Genomic DNA, 25,172 nt, shown 5'->3' with positions numbered 1-25,172 from the left:
AAATGATTAATGAGCTATGTCCCAATGTTAATTAAATCTAGATTTGTTTGAAAAAATCAGGCATAGAACTGCTATTTTTATTACGCTGTTTTAATCACTTTCATTCAGTTGATAAATTAACTTGTGTAACTGATGTTACTTTTTAGATATGGCCAGTATTATTGTGAATGGATTTGCTTTATAAGTCTCAATAAATAATTTTAAACAAGACAAAACATAATTCTTATTTTTTAAATGTTTGCACAAAAGAGCGTGTTAAACCATTTTTTTTTGCATACAGTATGATGAAAAAAGACACATACATATTTTACACATAGAGTCCATAGTACGTTAACAGTATACACTGTATTCATTTTCTCTATCTGTTTTAAAGTATTTCAATGTATCCAGGTTTATTATTCTTTCTGGTGTGATACAGACATGGCCACCATCAGGGAGGGAGAGTTGGGACAAGTGTCCCAGGCTGGCAGCTCCAAGGAGTCCAGCTGGTCGATGCTGGAAGTTCGTCCGGCTTGGCTCTGATTGGTTGCTTGGGAAAGTTCCCAAGCATTGATTGGCTGTTCCGTTTTGTGAACGAAACTGAAAATACTATAAGAATTGATGAGCCAATCAGATCCGCAGTCTCCGGTAGCGCGGATGGGCTTTTCAAAGTTGTTTCTGTGTGAATAGCAGAGCAATCGGCTTCGATTTCAAGCCTGAAAAGCCTGTCCGCCAGAATCTAAGTGCAGCTTTTTGTGCCCAAGTTCTATGCCGATTTGAGTTCCAGGAGATTTGGACTACAGTAACTCGCGGTCAGGAGGTACCAAGTTCTCAGAAGAGAACGTAGCGGTGACGTATGGAACTTTATACCGATTTTGATTCCTGGATATTCTGGGCTAAGTCCTGGTCAGGGTAAAACTCTCCAATAGAGTTCCCTGCTCCTAGGAAAGTCTAGTTTTCGACCCCAGTCCCTAATAAAGTGTGTCTTTTGTTTGTATTTTGTGTATCATTGTGTGTAAGAGAATTTATGCCTAATAAATTACAATTTATTTAATTACCTTGTTTTGCTCAATGAATGATCCCGATAAAAATGTGTAAATATCATGGTCTCCCGTGACAAATACATAGTAGTTGAGGGTGAAAAAATACGTATTTCCATTGAGTTTAACCTATGGTAAATTTAGACAACAGATACTTATCATATATTTGTATTGACAGTTTATCGATCATTGAGATACATGATACAAGGATGTCTCATAAGGGGGGGGGGTGAATTTCTTCCTGATTCCAATAAAGGCAATCAGATTTCTCCATGGCTCAACATCCTTCCCGTGTTTACTTCTTTGGTATATCCCTGTATACCTTTCCTTTCTACAAATATATCTATCGTTTCTGGTATCACAGTCTCCATAGGTAATGAATTTCATATTTTAACTGCCCTTACTGTAAAGAACCATTTCCTTTATTGCTGGTGAAATCTCCTGTCCTCCAACCTTAAGGGATGTGTACTGTAGTTTGTATTGTCCTTGGATAAATAGTAATTTTTAAATTCCTAACAGTATATTGACACTGAATATATTTGTAAATACCTATCATATCCCTCCTTGACACCTCTTTTCTACTGTAAATAATAATGTAAATATAATTTAGCTAGCCTCTCCTCGTAAATTAGATTTTCCATCCTACTCTATTAATTTTCAACAACGCACATGTACCATGTGAGGAGGGAGGTGGAACTCTTAGAGCTATCGGAGGAGTGTGCATGGGATGCTGCCAAGAACGCCGCTGCAATGCAAGTTAACACCAGATAAGCTGTTGTTTCTAGCTATGTCTTGTAAGGGTGCATTTCATAGCTATACAGTATATTATTGGATTGGACATATTTCCATTTTGTTGTTATTTTAAGTTTCATCTTTTTTAAAAGGTGCATTCTGTGGCACCCTGACGTGTTTTAAAACGTCATGAAAAAAGAGAGTACACTATGGAAGCATGTGCTTCTTTTTCGACCTTTAATAATGTGGTGGCTTTCTGTGTAGTTTTTCTAGTTCCACAATGTCTTTTTTATGGACTGGTGCCCGAAATTGTACTGCATATTCAAGGTGTGGTCTTACTAATGATTTATACAGTGGCAACATTATGCCTTCTACCCTTCAATCCATCCAATGTTTTATGTAAGATAAGATCTTGTTTGCCTTTGCTGCTACGGCATGACATTAAACACTATTGCTAAGGCTCCTGTCTAAAAAGCACTCCTAAATCCTTCTTCATTAAAGATTTACCTAATTGTGCCCTATTTAATTTACAAGTAGCCTGTTTATTCTTGTTTCCCAAATGCATAACCTTAAATGTATCTGTTTTAAACCTAAACTGCCATTTACCTGGCCAAGTTTTCCAGTTTTCCCAAGTCCTTCTGTAGAAAATCGTCAAAGAACCTGAAGCAATATCTGTGGTGTCTCTGCAATTTAATTCCCCGGCACTTTTAAGATTACAAAAGCCGCAGCAGCAGACTTCTCCTGCCACTGCTCTTCACATTTTTTCTGCAGGTTCAGGGTATATTGGAGCCACTTGCAGTATGTGTGCAGCGCACAGCAAAAAGTTGAGAGAGCAGATCTGGCAAAACAAACTCTTTAATGACAAGCCATAAAATAGAGGGTTGTAAGCCTTCCACTCGTTTCGTGCAGGTTATGCACTTTATCAAGAAGTACAGATCCTAGTACTTTAGAGCACCACTTCTCCACTATATCTATATTGGAGCCCCTACCTGTCTGTGCTAGGGCATTTAGCCATATACTATGGGGAATATTGCCATTGTATCCTACAGAAACTCTTCATAATTTAAGTAGTAATTGTAATATAAATGGTGAGGCATATTAAGTATTTTAATCAATCTGGTACTTCAGGGGGTTAATGTTGATTACAAATTGTGTTAAATTTCAAAGAATTGTTTTTATGACGTCAAGACACTTACTGTTTCTGTGCTGACCTACAAAGAGGGCTTACTTGGGGGGCTATCGCTGATGGCCCACTAAAAGTGAAATATGTATAGGTTATGAGGCAGTGAGATCGCCAGATCCTGGGCTGTCAGTCTCAAAGAAAACCATTAACATTCTACATTCTTGAAATATCCCTTGTGCATCACAGAGAGAGGTGACAAACAGGTCACCACGTAGTCGGAGGCCTAAATTAAATATAAAAAAATGATGGTCTTGACAGCAATTCATAAGAGTAATAAACTGTTGCGATTAGACAAATCAAATCATACTACTTCCTCAGTAAGAGGTGCAAAATACATATATTTTTCTCCTGCGAAAATAGACATTAGAATGTTAAATTGTGCATGCAGGCATGTGTGTGGAGAGCAGACCCAACCATGAAGATCGTGTCTGTCTAAGTATTAGAGAAATTAAGTTATGTGTGTGTCTCTATATTCAGTCAGATTTTAAACGTCATGCCACAAGTGTTTTTTTCTTCCAAGTCATAAAAATGTCATCTAAGTAGCTGATTTAAACTTTGTAGAGAGTAACATTTTGCTGTGTTAATTGCATCATTTTTTGCTATTAAACAGGGACCTGAGACCCTGGCAGATATATATATATATATATATATATATATATATATATATATTTGCATTTTTTATTTGCATATTTCTTGGGTGGTGACAGTCTTTAGATAGGACTGTTATCGAGTATGGGCTAAATATTAACTAATTGAAATAACCTTGCACAGGAGAAAGGGGAGTTGGCTAGAGTAGCCGTGTAGTAACCCTGACTGAAAATTGAAGTCACGTGTTAACATTCTTGACAGATGATATATTGGGAATGATTGGGGGGAGATATTGTTAATATGAGGGACCTTTGTGGAAGGTGAAAAGTGGGCCAGCTAAAGAGCTGTGTATTAACCATTGTCCTATGTGCAGGTCACATGCTCACAGTTGGCCCGTTCATGACAAATGGGAATAGCGGTGGGATAACAATTTTTATTTTTGTTAAAATCAGAGCTTTTTAGTGGGTTTGTGTTTATGCCTGCGGGACAAAGGAAATACTAAAGTAATTGACATGTGTTCATCTTGCGAGAGATCACAGCTCAGTAATCCAAAGCTATTGCTCAGTCCTAGGTTTTTATTAAACATACAAGCAGACAGCTTCGTACCCGTCCTCTTCATGTTTCACTATCTTTTTATTTTGAGTAAGCATAGTGAACATGGCTGCTGTATACCGATGCCAGACAAAAGAGGTGCTGATGACTCAGTGTGAGGAGCATTATCTTTAATTAATTTAGTCATATTTTTAGCTCTGTTCCATGCTTTGTAGAAAGTAACTTAAATTTTTGTGTTTTAAGAGCACAGATTTCATTAATAAATGGGGACCTGAGACCCTGGCAGACATATATAATTATATATATTATTTGCAGTGTATAGATATGATTGCAATTGAGTAAGGGGGAAATATTAAGTAACTGAAAGTACGTTGCCCAGGAGAAAGGTGAGTTGGCTAGAGTAGCCGTGTATATTAATCCTGGTTGCATATCTAAGTTACTTGCTCACAAGTGTGCTGTTCATGACAGATAGTATATGGGGACGGATTGAGGGGAGATATTGTTCATTTGAGGGACCTTTGCGGAAGGTGAAAAGTGGGCCAGCTAGGGAGCTGTGTATTAACCCTTGTCCATATGCAGGTCATGTGCTCACATGTGGCCCGTACGTGACAGTAATGATAATTATTTTCCCTATGATTCTCAACAATTTTCATGTTGCATACATAATTACTCTATTTCCCAAAGAACTTACCATCTTATTGTGATGCTTCAGGCACAGGACTATAAAATGACTTACCAATGTTCACAAGGAGAGCGGAAACAGAGAATTCAATTGGTTTCACATTTTCAAAAGCTACTACTTTAGGACCTCATACTGGCATATGTTGGGTTATCAATAGGGAAAATTACTAGAAATGTAACATACTATATGGACAATAGAGATGGGCGAAGAAGTCGAAATCCGTTTCCCAGATTTTTGTGAATTTTTGCCCCAAAATCCATTTTGTTGTGTAAAATCCGCAAGCGGATTTGGTCACTTTTAATCTGCATGGAGTTATCAAAACCTGCGATTGGATTCAATCCGTTGACAGATTTGTAATATCCAACCCACGGATTCAGCAATCCGTTGGTGGATTCTTAAAAATCCGCCAATGAATTGCTGAATCTGCGGATTGGATTCTACACATTTTTTCAACCAATTGCGGCATCCACAGAATTGATTGCCAATAATTATAAAAAAATTGAGCTACACACGAATCGCACTTTTTGAGATTTATCTGCGGAAATCTGCGGAGCAAAGGAACCGGACGAACCACTGCGGATCCAAATCTGCCAAAAAAAAAATTGCCCATCTCTAATGGACAATGGTGTTCAAATTTATGCATGCTGTTTATAATGTCTTGACTTAAAAAAATATATTGAAGAATAAAATGATGTTGAGGAAAAAAGTGGCATACTAAACAAAATTGCTCTATTTATACGCTTAACAATCTTCCAAGTTCTTTCCACAATGTCACACTCAAGTGCTTTAAATGTGATCTAATGAAACAGTTTTTCATTTTCCATTCCTTTTCAATGTATAACCTTTATGCTGTGCACAGATGTACAGTATGATTATATACTGTAGGAGGTTTTTCCTCAATCTGGCATCAGCCCACTGAACATTGTCGACAGTTTTTCATTTTTTTTTCTGCTCACATATTTACTGCAAATTAAAGTCTACATCAAATAATTGCATAACAATTAATTTGATGTACCATTTCATGTGATGGTGTTAAGTATGTTTTCACCTTCCTTATACAATACTATATCCCTGGGAAAAAAATAAAACCTAGAGTAGAACCAAATTGCAGTTCATTGTCTAGTCTAAAATGTGGATTATGGGTCACATTAACCAAGTGGTGCTAAATCATTTCTTACAGCCCAGTCTTAGAAATGCTACTGCTTAAGGCACCTTACGCTTAATACACCTTACGGTCTAATCATAAGAGCTCATTCATTTGTAAACATGTATAATAGTCTTGTAATCTACAGTAAGAACAATCAGAACCACTTTTCCTGTACTATAGTTTTTCAGTGTTTGAGTTACAAGAACTGGCACTAGTGATCAGCATTTAATCTTATTAGCAGGGATCAATAAGCCTTTTTGTTTCCACTCAGTAAGATGTTTTAAATAAATAAAAATAAGTATTTATAATCATTATGTATATACGGTGTATATATATATATATATATATATATATATATATATATATATATGTATATATATATATATATATATATATACATGTAGAGGTATCAGTACCGTGTTAGCCGAGCTTCAATAATCAAAAAATAAATAGATGATACCGTTCTGTGGCTAACGAAATGCTTTTATTTGTGCGAGCTTTCGAGATACACTGATCTCTTCTTCCGGCGATGTTACAATGAATGAAGCAAGGATAACTTGAAAACAGTGTCTCTTGGAATGTTATCTGTGCTTCTCCTTCCCCCGGTGTGGATGTGTTTTATGGCTAGAGGTGTCAAAGGGTAACTGAAAGCAAGTGAAGAAAGAGTGTGTATGTGTATCAGTGTGAATAAAAATGAATGGAGAGCCCACAGTATAAACAGTGCTCTACACAAGGTGTGTGTGGAGTGAGAGGGATATAAATGGTGTGGGTGGGTGTGGAAATGTGAGAGTTTGTAGCACAACTAAAAGTGTGTGTGGATACTATGTGGTCCCTATTGGTGTATATGGATGGAAAAATAAGGAGTATTAGTATGTGTGAGAGACAGCTGTGTGTGCATACATATAGCACAGTATGTACAGACATGGCCTTTAGCGCTCATGGGAAGAGAGTTCGCTAGTGTCAGTAATGACTCATAAAATTTCGATCTCTGTTTAGGCCACTGCTAAGTGTCCCGAACAGTTGCATAAATTTGTATTCATGCAACCGTCTCTCTTTCGGGGTTTTAAGATTACCTTTGAGTATGGCAACCCTCAGATCGTTCATCTTATGGCCAGAGTCAGAGAAATGTTCGCCAACAGGACTGTCTCTTGTTCCGCGTGTGATGCTGTGGCGATGCAGGTTCATTCTCTTGTTTAGCCCCTGTCCTGTCTCACCTATGTAGTAGCAGCCCCCTGGGCATTTCATGCACATGATGAGGTACACGACATTGCTTGAGGAACAGGTGAACCCTCCTCTGATTTTGTATTCCCGATTCTTGTGTGGTATTTGTATTGTGTCCGCTGTGTAGAGCATTGCGCAGGTTTTGCATCTTGGGTCCTGGCATGGTTTTGTCCCGCATTCAGTTGTACTGCTGAATACTTTACTCCTTATATATATATATATAACACAGAACACAGAGAAGCGCAAGCTCCATAGCATAAATCTTTGTAAAAATCAGGGTGAATTTATTAAGCCCCTGGACTCGTAGCAGCCAAACGAGTAATACAGCCAAGCCAACTGACTCTCTCCTTGCCGAGAATCAAAGCAGTGATGGAGGATAAGCCACACAGGTTCTGTGAGATACAGATACAAGGCGTCAGCGTGTGATAGGAGCTGTTGGAGGCTGCACAAGGTTTCTACTCGATCAGGTGCACCCAGCATTTGCTGGGCTCTCTCTCCCCCCTTGATGACATCCCACAGATATTTCTCTCCCATAAATGTGTTTTTGAAAATATTGCAAGTGCATCTCCTTGTGACTGCTCTTGCTTAATTAAATTCACCCTGATTTTTACACAGATTTATGCTATGGAGCTTGCGCTTCTCTGTGTTTTGTGTTTTTAGGTTTACAGTGGATAGCTATACCACTTTTCCTGAAGCTGCAAAGTGCTCCATAGGACTGGTTTGTTGGACTTTGAACCTCCCTGGACTATTCATCAAGTGTAATTACTGGGACACATCTTCTGTGGTTTAAGTTACAATTATTATTATTGTCTCACTGTTTTTCATATATTTATTCTTAATACTATTAGATTAAGGGCAAACTAATTAATTATTCACTTATTAATAGTTTATTCACATCCGGTCCAGTGTGATGGTGATGAAGTCAGTGCCACTGCAATGAGCCCTGTGGTTATAGAGGCCCCACACTTCCCCATAAGAATCAGACTGATTGCCGGAGAGTGCGGGGCCTGTGTAACTCTCTTACTTTCTCCTTTGCAATGTCTTCCTGCAGTGTCCCTCATCATCCCGCAACATCAAATGGGGTCTCGTTGCAATGACAACGAGACATTACGTGACATCATGATGTCACTGCACGAAGAAATTGCGAAGGAGAAAGTAAAAGCCCCACAATGTTACCAACCGGCCATGACTATTTTTATGACTTCAACATTGCTAGCATCAAAAAGACCAACATCTCTTCAGCTTTCAGAGCTACAAACATCATCAACACACAAAATTGTTCATGACTTTTACTCTCTCTGTCTCTGTCTGTCTCTGGCTCTGTCTCTGTCTCTCTCTCTCTCTCTCTCTCTCTCTCTGTCTCTCTCTCTGTCTCTGGTATATGTATGTGCATATGTTTTTGCCCCCACTGGCACGTTGTAGCATTGTGTTTGAATTAGTCCTGTGAAAAAGGAACAGGACTAGTGCATTATTTCACCCACTGGTGCGCTAGCAGGTGCAATAATGTCTTCCACATCTGTACGTATTTTCTCCTGAGGAGAAAGGAAGAAACCAGACAGAGACCAAGGGCTTTATCTATATCTGTCCATTCTTGCTGCCTTCCAACCTGCACCATTTTTTGTAACCACCATGTTGGGTAAAAGGCAGCAAAAAATGCAGTTGTGTTGTCATCAGCAACAAATTCTTAAGTGTACATATGTTTTTTTAAGGTTTTTGGGGGCAACATTAGAAAACAGTCTTTTAACATACAGTAACATAAAAAAGATTGCTTTAAGCAGAAAGATAGGTCTGAAAGTGAGCAGTGATTCAAGCAATCATTATGCAGAATTGGAATTAATTCCAAAATGTCAAAAGATTTTTTAAATAATGATTCTGCATCATTTAAAAAAACTAAAACAAACTTGTACTGTAAATATGTGCAAACAATCTTTCAAAATTAAATACAAAATACTAGACAGACGTTACATTCATTACCAGTGATGGCGATGTTCATGTAATTTACATTCATAATATGTTTTTGTAATAATGATTTAGTTACAAATGGAATGGCTGCTTTCTCCACAATTTAACATTCTATAAACACAAAGAAGGATGATATTTATAAACATGAATTAACCACTTTTTTTGTGAGCAATGTTTTCTGTTTATTTAATTATGAAGGCCTTGTACTGTATTTAGTTTTTTCTATCTCTCATTCTCTTTTACATAATATTTTGTTTATTTAATAATCAAACATTTTTTTTATATGAAATATTGTTGGCACACATTTTCTAGGATGCTATCTCAACTGTTTTGATTCTGATTGCACTCTGCACTCTATTTTGAATTGAGTTTCAGTTACAAATAAGGAAGTTCACAGGAACTGACTGTAAACATTAAAATTAAGTATAACACTTACAAACATTTTACGTGATAAATAGGAAAACAAGGATACTACACAACAAGGGCATTGGATGTCCGACTTTGATGATGCAAAATGATAAACAGTAGATTAACTGGACATACCCTATATATTAATTTTCAAAATAAGTTGCCTATTTATTTTACCTTCATCGGGGAGGCTTTAACAAGAATAGGCAGTTTAATAAATACAGTAGATACATGCAAATGGAGATGGACATAGCTTCCTTGTAAATCTCCAGCTGGGAGCCAGTTATATACAGTATGAACATGTGACCCATTTAGCAAAAGAGTACAGGACATTCACAAAACCATAATGTAATTCTCATTGTAGTAATGTGGCATGCATATGTCTTTTAAAGATAACAATGTGTGCCCTGGTTTTGTCTTCTTTTACAAACGTTGTTCATGTGTCCACAACAGAATAGTTAAACGTGTTAACATTTTATTAATGTACTGTATGTGACTTGAAAAATATGGGATCATATTATCATATCCTTAAATGAACACTTTAATCAAATATCGTATGTGCGTAAACTGATGCATGCACCTCATTATTACTACATGAATGTCGTTACTTTACAATTGATTAATACATTTCTTTCCTCTGGCATGAGCTGAAAAAGAGAACATGATATACAGTACCTGCCCTGCACTCCCGTTGTACTTTGTTTTGAAGTGGGAGGGTTTTTCAAAAGTATTTAACACAGTGCTGAGTATCTATATGGCGGGATCTCCCATCACTGTGTATAGTTTTCATCCATAAATAGATGTACGCACTCGTTTTAAGTGAAAAAGGCTATTCTTTTAGACCATTTATTAGATATTCAAAGATCGACAGAGTGCAACACTTCGGAGTAGCACCCGAGGAAGGGATAACACTCAGAAACGTTGTGCTCTATCGATCTTTGAATATCTAATAAACGATCTGAAATACCCCTTTTTCACTTAAAACGAGCGCGTATATCTATTCCTAGATGAAAACATTATTAGATGGACACTTACCGTATGTGTCCTACAATAAAGTGGGGAGATACATGTTAAAGTTTATAAATTACATAATATATTAGTAAATAATGTAATCTATAATTACTATAATAACTATTTTTGATCTGTTCTAGATTTATTAGCTGTGCCTAAGCATCCATATGCTGCTATGGAAAACTGGGGTCTAAGTGTATTCGTGGAGCAAAGAATACTTCTTGATCCAAGCATCTCTTCAATTTCTTACTTACTTGATGTCACCATGGTCATTGTACATGAAATTTGCCATCAGGTAGGTGCCATTCTTAAATCACAGTGCACAATTTTTATTGTGACCTTTCCAAAATGACATGAAGTTTTCCAGAACCAGTACAATTCCCAAATTGTTAGATACAGTAACTTACAATCAGAAGATCTTATGTTTGTAAAGTAATTATGATTTTAAGTGGTGATATGATTGAATCCTTAGATTTTAAATTATAGACTGAGGCACCTTTATAAGAAATTTGTTATTTGTAAGCCACATTTTCATTAAAGGCAGTTCTATTTAAGTAGCAAGTTACCTAGAGTTTCAGTATACTGGAGGTGTTGCAATTACAGTACATATGCATGACTCACGTTGTAAAAAGCTTTCCTCCATTCTGTCTCATTATACTGTACTTACAAGACTCACAAGTATGTTGGTGTTGTTAGGGCAGAAATGGTGAGTCTTTATATATTGTTGATCTTAGCATTACATTTTTGGGGAGAATCAAGATCTGTAGTTTCTACAGTTATGTACTAGAGATGGGTAAAAAAATTTTTTTGCGAATTTGGACCCGCAGTGGATCGGCTGGTTCTTTGCTCCACAGATTTCAGCAGATCAATGTCAAAAATGGTGATTCGCATTTTGCAGATTTTTTTATTATTATTACCAATATACTCCACGGATTCCGCAACCCTTGGACTGATTTGTAGAATCCAATCCACAGACTCAGCAATGTGCTGGCAGATTCTAAAGCATCCGCCATGGAATTGCTGAATCTGCGCATTGAATTCTACAAATCTGTCCATGGGTTGTGTCCAATAACGGATTTTGAAGCATATGCACGGATTTAAACCATTGAATTATGTTTGTGGATTTTGTACAGCAAAACAGATTTTGGAGGTAATTTCAGAGAAAATTCGGGAAATGGATTTGGTCTGATACACCCATCTTTATTATGTACAGTGATCAATGTGATTTACTGATGTATAAAAGCTATGAAAAATCTAATCTTTTTGTCCCAATATCCCTTATAATCACAACAGAAAAAGTTAACAAGTAAAGCAGACAGAAAGAATAATTGTATGTACTGTACATCCTTAATATATCACAGATGAATTACAGTAGTAGCTACTGTAGAGATACTGTAAAGTGACTACATTAATATGAGAAGTTGATTGAATAACCATGTGCAGATCCCCACAGACTTCAATCAATACTCTTCTAACTTTATTCCAATTATAATGTATGTGTTTGAGAGAGAGTACAGTAGTAGCTTGGATAAATGATTTATTGCAACACCAGCAGATGCTGGCCAAGTTTCATGTCAAACTTTGTTTTGGCTGAAATCAATTTGACATCAACCCACCCTCGAAGTACAGATGTATGTAGCTGTTTTACAGTCTCCCTCCAACCTCTATCCATAATTAATGGCCTTCACTCTTCTTTATGCACCGGATGTTCCACCTTTGACAGTATATACATTTTACAACTTTGTAAAAGTAATGTCATGGCATATTTTAGTCAACTTGTTCCCTCATCTTGAAGTAAACCCATTCCGTTGTACTTGGTGTGCTTAGTAATACCAAGTTAAACGCAAATGTTATTAAGGCAGGTTGCTAAAGGGACAGAAAGCTTTCTCTTCTTTTTCCTTGGTAACAGCCATAATCATAGCCTTCAACTTGAAAAGAAAGAAACCCTACTGTGCAATCAGCATGCCTTCCATCTTTGACTCTAGATGGAATTCTTTGAAAGGAACCAATGCAGGTGATTAGCACATTTTAAAATAGAAAAATAGCATTTAAAGCTACTTTTTAATGGAGGTGGCAGAGCCTGAAAATGTTAAGTTTTGGCGTGTATTTCTTTTCATCGCTTGAGTTACAGATAAACTGGCCCATTGACTGTTTCAGTGTAAGTCAAGGATAGCTCGAATTAAATAAGAGCTTTTGGTATTTTGTTATAATACAGATTCAACCAGTGTTATTTAACACAAGTTTTAACAAAGCACTATTAAAAATAATGGTAACGCTTGCGTTTTTTCCTGAATTCACAAGGTATGTAACATATTATTTTGTGTATGTTTCCCATGTTAATAGAGGAAATAACGCCCGTTAGATTATTATGTTTATTGTTTTGTAATGGGAATAATAAAACAATAGATAATATAATACACGGTTTTGTCTTTTGAAGACCAAAACTACTAGAAAACATAAAACAAAACATTCTATAGGGACACAATGCTGAAGACAATGGGGCATATGTACTAACCACCGATACGCTACTTATCGACGCCTTATCGCCAAAAAGGCCTATAGCGAGTCAGTAAGTAAGTAAGTCAGCGATAAGAGACCTTTTCAGCAATTTCTTTTCCCGAGGAAAACAAAAAAACACCAAACGAGCGGTGATAAGCCACTTATCGGCAGGTTTTCAAACTCGTGCAATTCTAGTAGTCCCGATTAACTTATTGAGGCTAATCGCGGCTTTAGAATAGAGATTTCCTCTCAAAATCGTCCCGCCAGGAAAAGTTGTCAGGAAGGTAGTGAGAAGCTGACGATAAGCATCGAGACGGGACTTAGAAAAAAAATGAATTTTTCCTGCATCAAATTGGTGCCGGGGGTCTCCGGAACTGATACCCATTAATATCAGCACCTGAGACCCCATGGAATCAATCCAATGCAATAAAAATGCAACTTCAGGCAACTTCATTACCTTTGCGGCTAACCACCAAGGCAATGAAAGGGTTAAGGAACAACAGTATCTTTATTGGGGGCATAGGGGGTGAGTGAAGTGGGTACTTGGCCCTTCACTCACCCCCTCTTCCCCCAATAAACATTACAATATGTATTAACCACCAATACACAACTGACCCACCCCCTGTGCCCCCACATAAAACCATAAAAAAATGTTAGACATAGGATTGATACCAGAGGCCGGCAGGGGTCCCTGCGGGTGTTTGTGGGCCCCCAGGTTGTCTCTGTAGGTATCAGAAGGCCCCACAGGGGTCCCCAGGTGGTCCCCCGGGTGTCTGGGGGTCCTCGGGTGGTCTCATCGGCTGTCTGTTGGCCTCCAGGTGGTCCCCATGGGTGTCCGGGGGCACCACAGTGGTCCCTGGGTGGTCCCCGTGGGTGTCTGGGGGTTCTCGGGTGGTCCCTGTAGGTGTCCTGGGGTCCTCCTGTAGTCCCCGTGGGTGTCTGAGGATCCTCGTGGGTCCCTGCTGGCCTGTTGCAAAAAAACAAAATTGGCAAACACTGCAATAAATACACCTCCTCCCAACGCATACAGTACAGTAATGGGCAAAATAACTATCAAGATATGGAAAATAGCTAATTTGCCCATTACGAAATCAAACATTAGCCAGCCAGCATAAATAAAGTAAATAAACCTTTCTACTTACCCCTGCCATCATGAAGGGCATTCTCATCAGCATACTGCAGGTCCATGTCCTCCGATGCCAGCAAGAATACATTAAAAAATACAATCTAATGGCCTCTAACCCCTTAATCATGTTAGCGGTTAATAACCGCTATAGTAATTAAGGGGTTAACCCACCGGGTTAACCCACCCTCCCCCTCTACCCACCCGGGAGGCCTAAACACCCAACCCAGGTCCACTATACCCATTTTGAACCCATTGATTGGCATAGTAGTATATCATGCCCATTTAATATGGGCATGATAAGTCACTATAGCAGTGAATGGTCACCCTAATAAAAAAGCACGAAGGCAAATTTATTCCCACAGTCACGTGCCCGTGGAAATCAAATGCATAGGAGATATTGGCACCCTATAACGGGGCCTTTATCTCAGGAATTAGGGGGTACACAGAGCTCAAATCAACGCGGTTCTGCTCCGGAGACCCCCTGCTCATCTACACTAGTAATAACATTTAAACGAAAAAAAACATTCGTTTTGGGTGAGATTTGCGCAGGGAGAGGGGTCTATCTCTCTCTGCAGCAGAAAGAACGCCAGGTGAGCCCTTTTCAGAGAGCCTATCATAACGTCGCTGGCTACTCGCCAGTTTGGAAAATGTTGCTATCACAGGTAGTCTGGGCTTTCTGCATACCGTGATAACAATACTGTCAAAAATGGCAATTTGATTAGCCCGCCGATTTTTTTTTTATCGGCGCTTAGTGCATATTTATTTAAGATACCTATATACCCAATACCTATTTAAGTCATGCTTACTTTACATGCTATTCCCAAAAATGTGCTTCTTTCAAAGAGTTTTAATGTTTTCCATATTCAGGATGCAACTTAAAAAGAGTATGCTACCTACATACTGTATTAATGATTGTACCAAGCTATTAACAGCATTCATTCTTATTAGCATTTTGAAGATTGAGTCAAAAGATAAAAACAAAATATCACTGTTTGTATTATTAAGGTTTTAATGTTAGTCCAATAAAATTTGTTTGTAGTCAATGTTTTTTGATATACAGTATAATGATGTATCTATTTGGTCTCGCAGATCCAATGATCTGACTATCATGTGAGGTTTTCTAAAGAAAAGAAGAGATATCAAAACATTAGAAAATTATGGGCTGAACTATTTAACTAATGAAACATAAACATTTCTTGCAGTGGTTTGGAGATCTGGTGACACCAGTGTGGTGGGAAGATGTCTGGCTCAAAGAAGGTCTTGCTCATTATTTTGAATTTGTTGGTACAGACTACCTTTATCCAGGATGGAATATGGTAAGATTCTGGTTTTGAATTGCAAATAATCACACTACATAATTTAGAAAATATATTGAAAGTTATCATTTGGAATCTCGATCCAAAGCCAGTCTACTACAATACAAAATAAACTGACAGATCAAGCTATTCAGCCTTTTAATTTAACAAAAAAAATCCAACCATGTCCACTTTATTCATAAAAAAGTTGTGTGTGCCGAGCACGAACATTTTTTTTTTTTTTTATAACTTGTATTTATACATAAAAAAAAAAGACATCAGGTGCATATTTAGCATATCATATACAATAACAAAAGCATAATAAACTCACGTAGTTTTTCGAGCCCTACTTAACCACGTGAGTGGGAATCGTCATGTGTAAGGTACTGGGGTAAATAATAATATATAAAAAAATAAAAAAAAAATAAAAAGGGGAGGGGGGGGGAGGAGGTAAAGGAGGGGGTGAGGGGGAAGGTGTATCCAAGGACAAGAATATATCTGGGGAACACCAGGACAGCGTGAGGATTATGTATCAACTAGTGAGGCCTTTCTGTAGAATAAGTGATTGGGCGTAAGGAGTATGAGGCTCTAGGTGTGGGGTTGGTTCTCATGCCCCCAAAGGAGAACGCATTTATTACTATTATAGCCAAATTGTGTTACGCTCTACCCCAGGGATGTCTGTTTGGGCAAGCCAGGGGGCCCAAACTTTTAGATAATTGTCGCCAGTGTCATTAACTAAGCTTGTTAGCTTTTCCATCTGGCAGATAAACCAAATACGATTCCGAATCTTTGGGATAATTGGAATATCGGGGCGTTTCCATAGTGCTGCGATCTCGCACCGCGTAGCTAGAGCAAAATGTGCAATTAGTTTATTGTGTGATTTTGATAGGCCCTTTAGGGGTCTGTTCATGAGAAACAGCCAAGGGTCTGGGGGAATAGTGAGATCAAATACTCTCTGGATCCAATTTCTGATCTTTTCCCATAGCGGGTATATCAGCGGGCAAGACCACAGCATATGTAACAGGTCAGCTGTTCCTCCACATTGTTTAGGGCACAATGGGGAGGACCCTGGTACAAACTTAGATAATTTGAGTGGGGTGAGGTACCATCTCATAAGAACTTTATATGCGTTCTCCTTCAGTGTGGTGCATATAGAACTTTTTGCGGCTCCTAGTAATATAGCATTCCACTCTTCGTCGTCCAAGGTCTCCCCCAGGTCCCTTTCCCATTGGGTACGGAATGTAGGTGATTGGTGCTTTGAGATTGCAGGTTCGACTACCTCTCTGTATATCGTAGATATGAGTCCCTTAGTGTCGGTTTCTGCCCGACAGAGCTTTTCAAAATTCGTCAATGGGGGGTGTGGGGCAAATTTATTATAAAATGATCTGAGCTGGAGGTATTTATGGAATTCAGCATGGGGAATGTCTTTTTCTAGTCTGAGATGGTCAAAAGATTTAATTTTTAGATCATGGCCCTCCAGATCTTTGAGTCTAGTATAGCCTTTTTGTTTCCAAATTGAGTGATTATGACCAATAAGACCCTGTGCAAAGCTGGGATTATTCCAAATGGGTGACATCAGGGAATTTGCTGAAGTAAGTGAGTTTTTTAATCTTGATGCTTCCCAAAGAGATAAGGAGTTAGCTATTGAGGTGAGCGGTAAAATAGTGTTTTTCCTTGATGTTTTAGGTAGCCAAATCAAATTGTTAAGCTCTAAAGGGGAGCAAGCCGCATATTCGAGCTCTACCCATCTTTTTAATTTGTGGTCGGAATGCCATTGTATGACCTGGCTTAATTGAGCCGCTTTAAAATATGACAACAGGCAGGGTACCGCTAGGCCACCCGCTAAGATAGGTCTCTTCATAGATAATTTATTTACTCTCGGTTTTTTACCTCCCCAGATAAAATTAGATATTCCAGACTGAAGTGAGAGTATGTCCTTCAGTTTGAGTGGCACAGGTAGTGTCTGGAAGAGGTATAGGATACGGGGAAGTAGATTCATCTTAACGCTGTGAATCCTTCCGATCCAAGAAATCTTCTTGGAAGACCATCTGATTAGGTCTTGTTTTAGAGTCCAGATCAGTTTGGGATAATTTGCTTTATAGATGCTTTTTGCATCTTTGGTGATATAGGTCCCCAAATATTTTATCGAGTTCTTTTGCCAGTTAAAATTGAAATTTAGTTTCAGTAATTTCTCTGTATGCCTAGGGAGGTTGATATTCAGAGCTTCAGATTTGGATTGGTTAATCTTGAAACCTGAGACCTTGGAAAATTTATCTAGTAGGTCAAACAGGTTAGGTAATGACGTAAGGGGTTTGGAGATGATTAATAGGATATCATCAGCATACAGGGCCGCTTTATGTGATTGGGAGTAAACGTTTAACCCTGAGATATCCGGGCTATCTCGAATTCGTGCCGCGAGGGGTTCAATACATAGGGCGAACAGGAGGGGAGATAAAGGGCATCCCTGTCTTGTGCCACTCTGGATTTGAAATGGGACCGAGGGGAAGCCCTGATGTATGACCCTGGCGGTTGGACCTGAGTATAGTGACATAATCGCTCTACTCACCCGATTTCCGAAGCCAAATGCCGCGAGCGTCTCTTTTAAGTATGGCCAGTCTATCCTATCAAAAGCTTTTTCTGCATCCAGACTTAATAGCATGCTTTGTGTGTTATTTTTGTTAGCCAATTCCAACAGATCAATAAATCGTCGGGTGTTATCCGTGCCTGCCTCCCCTTAACAAAACCGACCTGATCTGGGTGTATTAGTCTGGGTAGGATATGACTTAATCTGTTGGCCAATAATTTCGCATATATTTTGATATCGGTATTAATTAGAGATATTGGCCTATAGCTTTTACAATTTAGCGGATCCTTGCCAGGTTTATGTATAAGTGATATAGACGCCCGCAGCATGTCCCCAGGAATAGGGGCTCCTGCTAAGATAGCATTAAACATTTGGAGCAGCCTCGGAGCAAGTGATTCGGAAAATTTCTTATAATAAAGCCCCGAAAAGCCATCAGGGCCTGGTGCCTTTGATGGCTTAAGCTCCTTGATGGCCTGCGACACTTCTTCTAATGTGAAGTCAGCGCCCATAGCTTCTCTGTCTAGCTCTGTCAATCTCTCCAGTTTTGAGCTGGCTAAGAAATCTCTTAGTGCGCTGCTCGTGTTGTTATTGTGTGCCACCTTCTTACCGTCGTATAGGGAGCCATAAAATGAACCGAATTCTTCCACTATTTTTTTAGGATTGGCCGTAAGTACACCCGATTTTAAGCGTATAGCTTGGATATTAAACTTAGATTGCCTATCCTTCAGTACGCGCGCCAGCATCGTATCCGGCCTGTTAGCTTTTTCATAAAACTTCCTCTTAGACCAACATAGGGAGTTATCTGCCCGGGAAGTCAATAACATATTTAATTCAATTTTTGTATCTTTAAGTTCCTGTGTCGTAAGTGGATCGGGATTGGTCTTATGACTCGATGAAAGGGAATACAATTTGGATTGGAGCGTCCGAATTTTGGAATCCCTCACTCGTTTTCTTTTAGCAGTGAGATTAATTATTATGCCCCTTAGCGTTGCTTTATGAGCCTCCCATAAAGTCATATGGGACTCCACAGAGCCTGTGTTTATCTCAAAGAATTGAGTTATTTCTTGACCTATCGTTTCGCAGGTTTCGGGTATTTTAAGAATAGATTCATTAAGTTTCCAGTTTGCGCCTGGTCTATTGGTCTGAATATTGTTGCACCTGAGCTCAATTGGTGCATGGTCAGACCATGAAATATCATGAATCTTTGTATGATTGACCTTAGGGACCAGGTGGCACGAAACGAAGAGATAATCGATTCTGCTATATGAGGTGTGTGGGTGGGAATAGAAAGTGTAGTCCCTTGCCGTAGGGTGGAGCTCCCTCCATATGTCTACTAATTGATTATCTTTCAGGGCATTGTGCAGGGAATTTTGAGCTTTTTTATTATCGGAGTCATTTCCCCCTGATCTGTCTATTGAAGATTGCATTGTGATGTTAAAATCTCCTGCTATTATAGTGTATCCCTTAGCTGCTGAGTTTAGCAGGCGGAAGAATCTGTCAAAAAAGGACGCATCCTGTGTACAGGGCGCGTAGAGGGAGGCCAACGTAATAGACTGCTCATGTATGGTCCCTGTTACAATGATATAACGACCATCTACATCTTTTTTGATTGTCTGGAGAATAAATGGGATTGAGTTGTTAAATACGATGGCTACCCCACATTTTTTGACCGATGCTGATGCTGTATAAAATTGGGAGAAGCCCCTATCTAGGAACTTGGGGGAGCTATTATTACTAAAGTGTGTTTCTTGTAGAAATAGCACATCCGCTTGTTTTCTCTTGTAATCTGTAAAAGCAAGCTTTCTTTTGATTGGGCTATTAAAGCCCTTCACATTGTGAGAGATTAATGTTAACGCCATGTATTACGAAGCAGGGAATGATATATATAGTGATCTGCATACTTACTTGTGAAATTATATCTGAGGTTTCTGGCGGATGTGTCCCAAACTATCGTGTCGGCTAGACGCTCTGGGTGGAATCTATGCTCCCTGGAGAGGGAAGGGAAAGGGAGAGGGCAGGGAAAGGTAGACAAGACAGGGGAAGCGACAAGAGCACGAACATTTTAAGTGAAACTTCTTTGTCTTTTGTCACTGTTTTGTTACACAAATTGTATTTCTGATGGTGATGTTTTTAATTAAAAATCAAAATACAATTTCAGTGACAAAATGCAAATAAGTTTGACTTATAACGCGCGTACACCTGTTTTAGCTATTTGCACTTCTATATTTATAGTAACTGTAAATTCCTAGTGTGGGTGTGGGTGTCTCTCTCTCTCTCTCTCTCTCTCTCTCTCTCTCTCTGTGTGTGTTTGTGTGTGTCTCTGTGTGTGTGTGTGTGTGCTTCCCAGGACAACACTATCATCCATCACCTCACTTAAACCCATTAAACATACAGATGCAGCGGCCGTTATTCGAACACTTCATGCGTTGTATGCCTCGGAATACCCATGTCATTTCTTCCAAACTTCCCGCCTTAAGACGCGAGTGTAGAAAATAGCATTTTAGTGTTAAACAGTGTTAAACACTGAAATTGACACAGTAGCACAGTAGAACAGTACTGTACACATTACAATTCATTCATTTCTGCCACGGATACGAAACAGAATCCATGAAATTCAAATAAAGCAACCGCGATAAACACGTGTGCCTGGGGTGATTGGCCGCGTTAATGCCGCGTGAGATACAGCAGAGCACACGAAAACGGCAGGAGGATGGTCTAAATAGCTCTTGGCGAGGTGGTACCAACCCCGGGTCAAATGCATTTCTAAGGAAGCTGTGACGTATGGTGTATTGAAGGGCACTGTTGTCAAAAAAAGGATTACAATAGAGTAAGTGTCACATAACATATAAAAATGTCAATTGAAAAGGTAGGTGTCTCAGTTTCACGTACAGTGTACGTAGAGACCCCCAAAAAAGAAGAAGAGAAGCATGGGATATATCTATGCTAAAGATGTCACAAAATCCTGGCACAGACCATCATACTGTTTTCAGAAAATGACAATAGGATGAGTGTTGTACTGGAGATCTCAGTGCCTTAATCGCAAAAGCATGCTTCCTGGTCTTTAGCAGCATTAGTCTGAATTGACAAACACCAGCTGCTTGCACGTTTCTCTTCCTCTCAAGAGAAAACATCATGAATTACATAATGTGGAAGCGCTAATCCATATTTATTTTGATGAATGTTAACATTAAGGGTGGGCACTTTCACTCATGACATTGTCAATTGTTAAAAAAAATGGTGTGTTTTGATAGACGTGGTTTTGGTTCTAAAATGTTTTTGTGTTTGTGATTTTGGTCCTATTTTTTTCCAAAATATTTTTTTTTTGTGATTTTAGAATTGGTTTTGAATTTTTACCAAATCACGGTAAAAACTCAAAATAATACAATAAGGTATGAAAGCATAGGCAAGGATTACAATGCTAAAATAATAACAGTAATACTAAATAAATAAATTATCTTACAATTGCCCAAAAAGAATGTAAATGCGTGGTGCTGAAGACCGATAACATTTTTATAATTGAATGAGTAAAGAATACTTGTAGAAAGATCCCCAAGATAAATACTTGAATGAAGGCAACAGGTATTGGGTATAAACTCCTGGATGGTGAACTCACCACATAGTGAGAAATTAACACACATTGGCACCAGGAGTCATACGCATATAACTCACCCTAGATAATACCAAAATGTCAGAGATCATAGCCAGGAAAACATGTAGCAAGCAAGTGACTCACTTTTGAAGCTGCAACGTCCTTGTAATCCAGCAGTGGGGGTCCTTAGTTGTGCCCCCTTCTAGTAGGTATGACAAGAGAAAAAGGAGGAATGGTGGAGCACTACAACAAATGTCCATAGAAAAATAAACAAACAGGAGAGTGCGTTTCCCATAAAAAAATAATTATTTAATGGCCATGAGGACAAGAAAAGGGCAAAAAAGCCCCATCAACGTTTCACGCTTCTCAAAGCGCTCTGAGAAGCGTGAAACGTTGGTGGGGCTTTTTTGCCCTTTTCTTGTCCTCATGACCATTAAATAATTATTTTTTATGGGAAACGCACTCTCCTGTTTGTTTATTTTTCTATGGACATTTGTTGTAGTGCTCCACCATTCCTCCTTTTTCTCTTTTCAATTGCCCAAAAAGCAAGAGATAATGTAGGAGAGCTCTGGTTACCCAGCTGAGTGAAGTGAATGTAAATGATCCGGACCAGCACTGCTCGCTCCCGCTGCAAACAACCTCACTTCCCCAAACAGATCCCTCTCTGTAGTTTGATCCACGAAGCAGCCTCATTTATTATTATTATTATTATTATTATTATTACTTATTCTACCTGATGAAAGGGGTTAATCCACTTCAAATTATTCATTACTTACCCCACTTTGCCAACTTCATGTGTATTAGCCAATTCAAACCTTTGTTAATCATTAAGTTAATGTAACTAGACAAAGATACCCCACTAGCACAAAACACCAAACCTGCAAAAATAAACACCAACATAACAAACTCCCTCCTTACTATTGTGTCCAATCCCCACCCCATACATTCACCAATGTTATGATAAGTCTGGAAATACAAAGAAGCAACTCTATTTTGTAGTAAGTAAGATTTTTATATAATCAAATTGTTCAAGAAATAGTGACACCCTTGGGCTGCCCTTTAGCAGCCGTCAAAGACTAGTGCCACTGGGATGACTCAGGTGTTATGTCCCAGAGATTCTTTGTGGAAATGATAAAAGCAGCAAGGCAACACACAATACCTTAGTCAAAACATAATGTATGAAGCAAGTTTCGTTTAGATACGCACCAAGCCCCCCAAATGGTGTTATGTTTGTTTTGTGAATAATATTTGTATGATGCGTATTGTTAAGAGTAATATGAATTTTATAAATCAAAGCATTCCTGGTAATGTTTTCAGATATGCAATTGCTAATAGTCTTGGATTATACTTTTTCACATCCATTGCATGAAAAAGATAGTGAGGAGTACATTATGTCACAAATCACATAAATGTCACATAATGTAATTGCATTTACGTCTTGAAGGTAGCATATGTTGTGTACTTTTATGCCCAGTTCCATATAATGATAGACTTATAATAGGTTACACATAACATATGTTAATTGAATGTGCATTATTTCATGTTGTGTGCAGGTGTAAATTCATAACATGTTTTTTTTTACATTTATAGACGATTTTAAATCTACTATCAATTAAAAAAAAATTATGTCTTGAGAGCTGGAAAATACATTATTTATGTCACATGTACATAGTACATACATTTTTTTCTGGCCCAATCTAAATCTGAATAGATGTAACATATTTTTTCACCTGGTGGAGAGTGACTCTGTAGATGTGGCTGCACCTATAATAAGGTGATAATATAGACTATATCATAGAATATATTACTTTATGCTTTATAACATTATATTAGGTGTTATGATTGAACAACTTTGCATATTCTGTTAAATACAGATGGAGCGTGATTGATTGTTGGCATGGGTGCCGGCAGGTTTGGTGTCACTTTTTTGCCCGCAACCGAACCAAGTCTTGACACAGTGAGCAAGAATAATTTATATGTCGTGTTATTGATGTTGATGCAGTTGACTACATAGTCTGCAGGTGTCGCACTGAATATGTACGCATATTATACTTACAGTAGTGCCCTTGAAGGCTACACTAGAGTAATTTGCAGGTGTTCGAATTCAAAATAGTGTACAATGTAGACATGTTTTTCTTTAAACAGTGTCTGTCTTTGTTAAATGACCTTGGACTCACTTAAGTAAATAACTGTGCATTTGAAAAAAAATCTCTCATAACGCTGAAAAATTAGTCAGCATGCCACTCTCTACATGCTACACAAAACCATCACTTATGCTATTATGATCTTTTGTGCCATACAAGATGGAACAGTTAAGAAAGCAACTATGAAATAAACATGTTATTATATCACAAAAAAGCACCCATTCTACGACAAGGGCCAACAAGGCTGGAAGAATTCTGTTCAACACAACTTAACCATTAATGATTGCTTAATTAGAATAGCATGCGCCGGCAAGAAGGACTGGTACTGGACACTGCATGTGTCATGGTTAGGTTTGTTAGATTATAACAACTTTTGAAGGAGAAGAAGGAATAGATTGAATAGATGTGTCATAAATGATCACGCCAATATGGTCCCAGCCGAGTACCTACCCCCAGCTGACACATGATGCCAGCTCAGTTCTTGAGGGAATATCATGACGGACCAACTAACTCCACATTCTACATAAACTTCCATCCAAACTTCTACTATGGGTTCAAAGGGTTGCTGCCACTCAATTTTCAGCCGGGTAAATGGCACTTTACATAGAACTATCATTCACAAATGACACACATTTGCATTACATAGACCACACATGTGCCTACACTGAAAGACAAATTGTATTTACATTCCAGAGACTCACCTTTGAAAGATAGATTGTATTTGCATTTGTTACATAGTAGATGGTTGAAAAAAAGACTGTCCATCAATTTCAACCTATGCTAAATTTAGACAACAGATACTTTATTCTATATATTTACTTACAGTATATTAATACAGAGGAAGGTAAACAAAAAACTCAGTGAAATATCATCCAATGATATCGCATAAGGGGAAAAATATATTCCTTCCTGACTTCAAATATTGGCAATCAGATTACTCCCTGGATCAACATCCTTCCCATGTTTACTTATTTTGTATATCTCTGTATACCTGTCCTTTCTAAAAATATGTCCAACCTTTTTTATAAGATATCTATTGTATCTGCCATCACAGTCTCCATGAGTAATTGTGACGGTATGGGGTAACCAGGCTCTCAAATAAAGGTTAAGCCCATTTTGGTTACCCCTGATCCATGTATAAGGGTCCACAAGAGTTAGCTCTTGGGCCCAGTAACATTGTACTGTTTCCAATGTATAACATGTAATAAAATTATGTTATGTGTTTTTCCCTTTCCGGGCATGCCAGCGAGCAGAGATTGCTAGGGTATGAGTTTTAAGGGAATGTTTGTGGAGGAATTGTTGTCAGAATTTGCCTAGTAGGTTGGGTCTGGAGTTGTCGGTTCCCCCATAAATGTACCCTGGAATGCCTGATTCTCGGATACATGTAGGCACATTGTCCCGGCAATATCTCTCCATGAAAACGAAAGCGC

General features: G+C 38.4%; 1 protein-coding gene across 1 annotated transcript in view; it reads left to right on the top strand.

Moving 5' to 3' along the window:
- Positions 1-25,172, top strand: part of TRHDE (thyrotropin releasing hormone degrading enzyme) — a 930,657-nt gene that overhangs the window by 439,889 nt on the left and 465,596 nt on the right. The window contains exons 4-5 of the mRNA XM_075600229.1: positions 10,646-10,800; positions 15,333-15,446. Coding sequence (XP_075456344.1) covers positions 10,646-10,800; positions 15,333-15,446 — 269 coding nt within the window. The remainder of the gene's footprint in view (positions 1-10,645; positions 10,801-15,332; positions 15,447-25,172) is intronic.

Source organism: Ascaphus truei, chromosome 5 (genome assembly GCF_040206685.1).
Source record: "Ascaphus truei isolate aAscTru1 chromosome 5, aAscTru1.hap1, whole genome shotgun sequence".
NCBI classification, from domain to species: Eukaryota; Metazoa; Chordata; class Amphibia; order Anura; family Ascaphidae; genus Ascaphus; species Ascaphus truei.
Note: the sequence above shows the minus strand (reverse complement) of the source record. Positions and strands in the feature narration are given on the sequence as shown.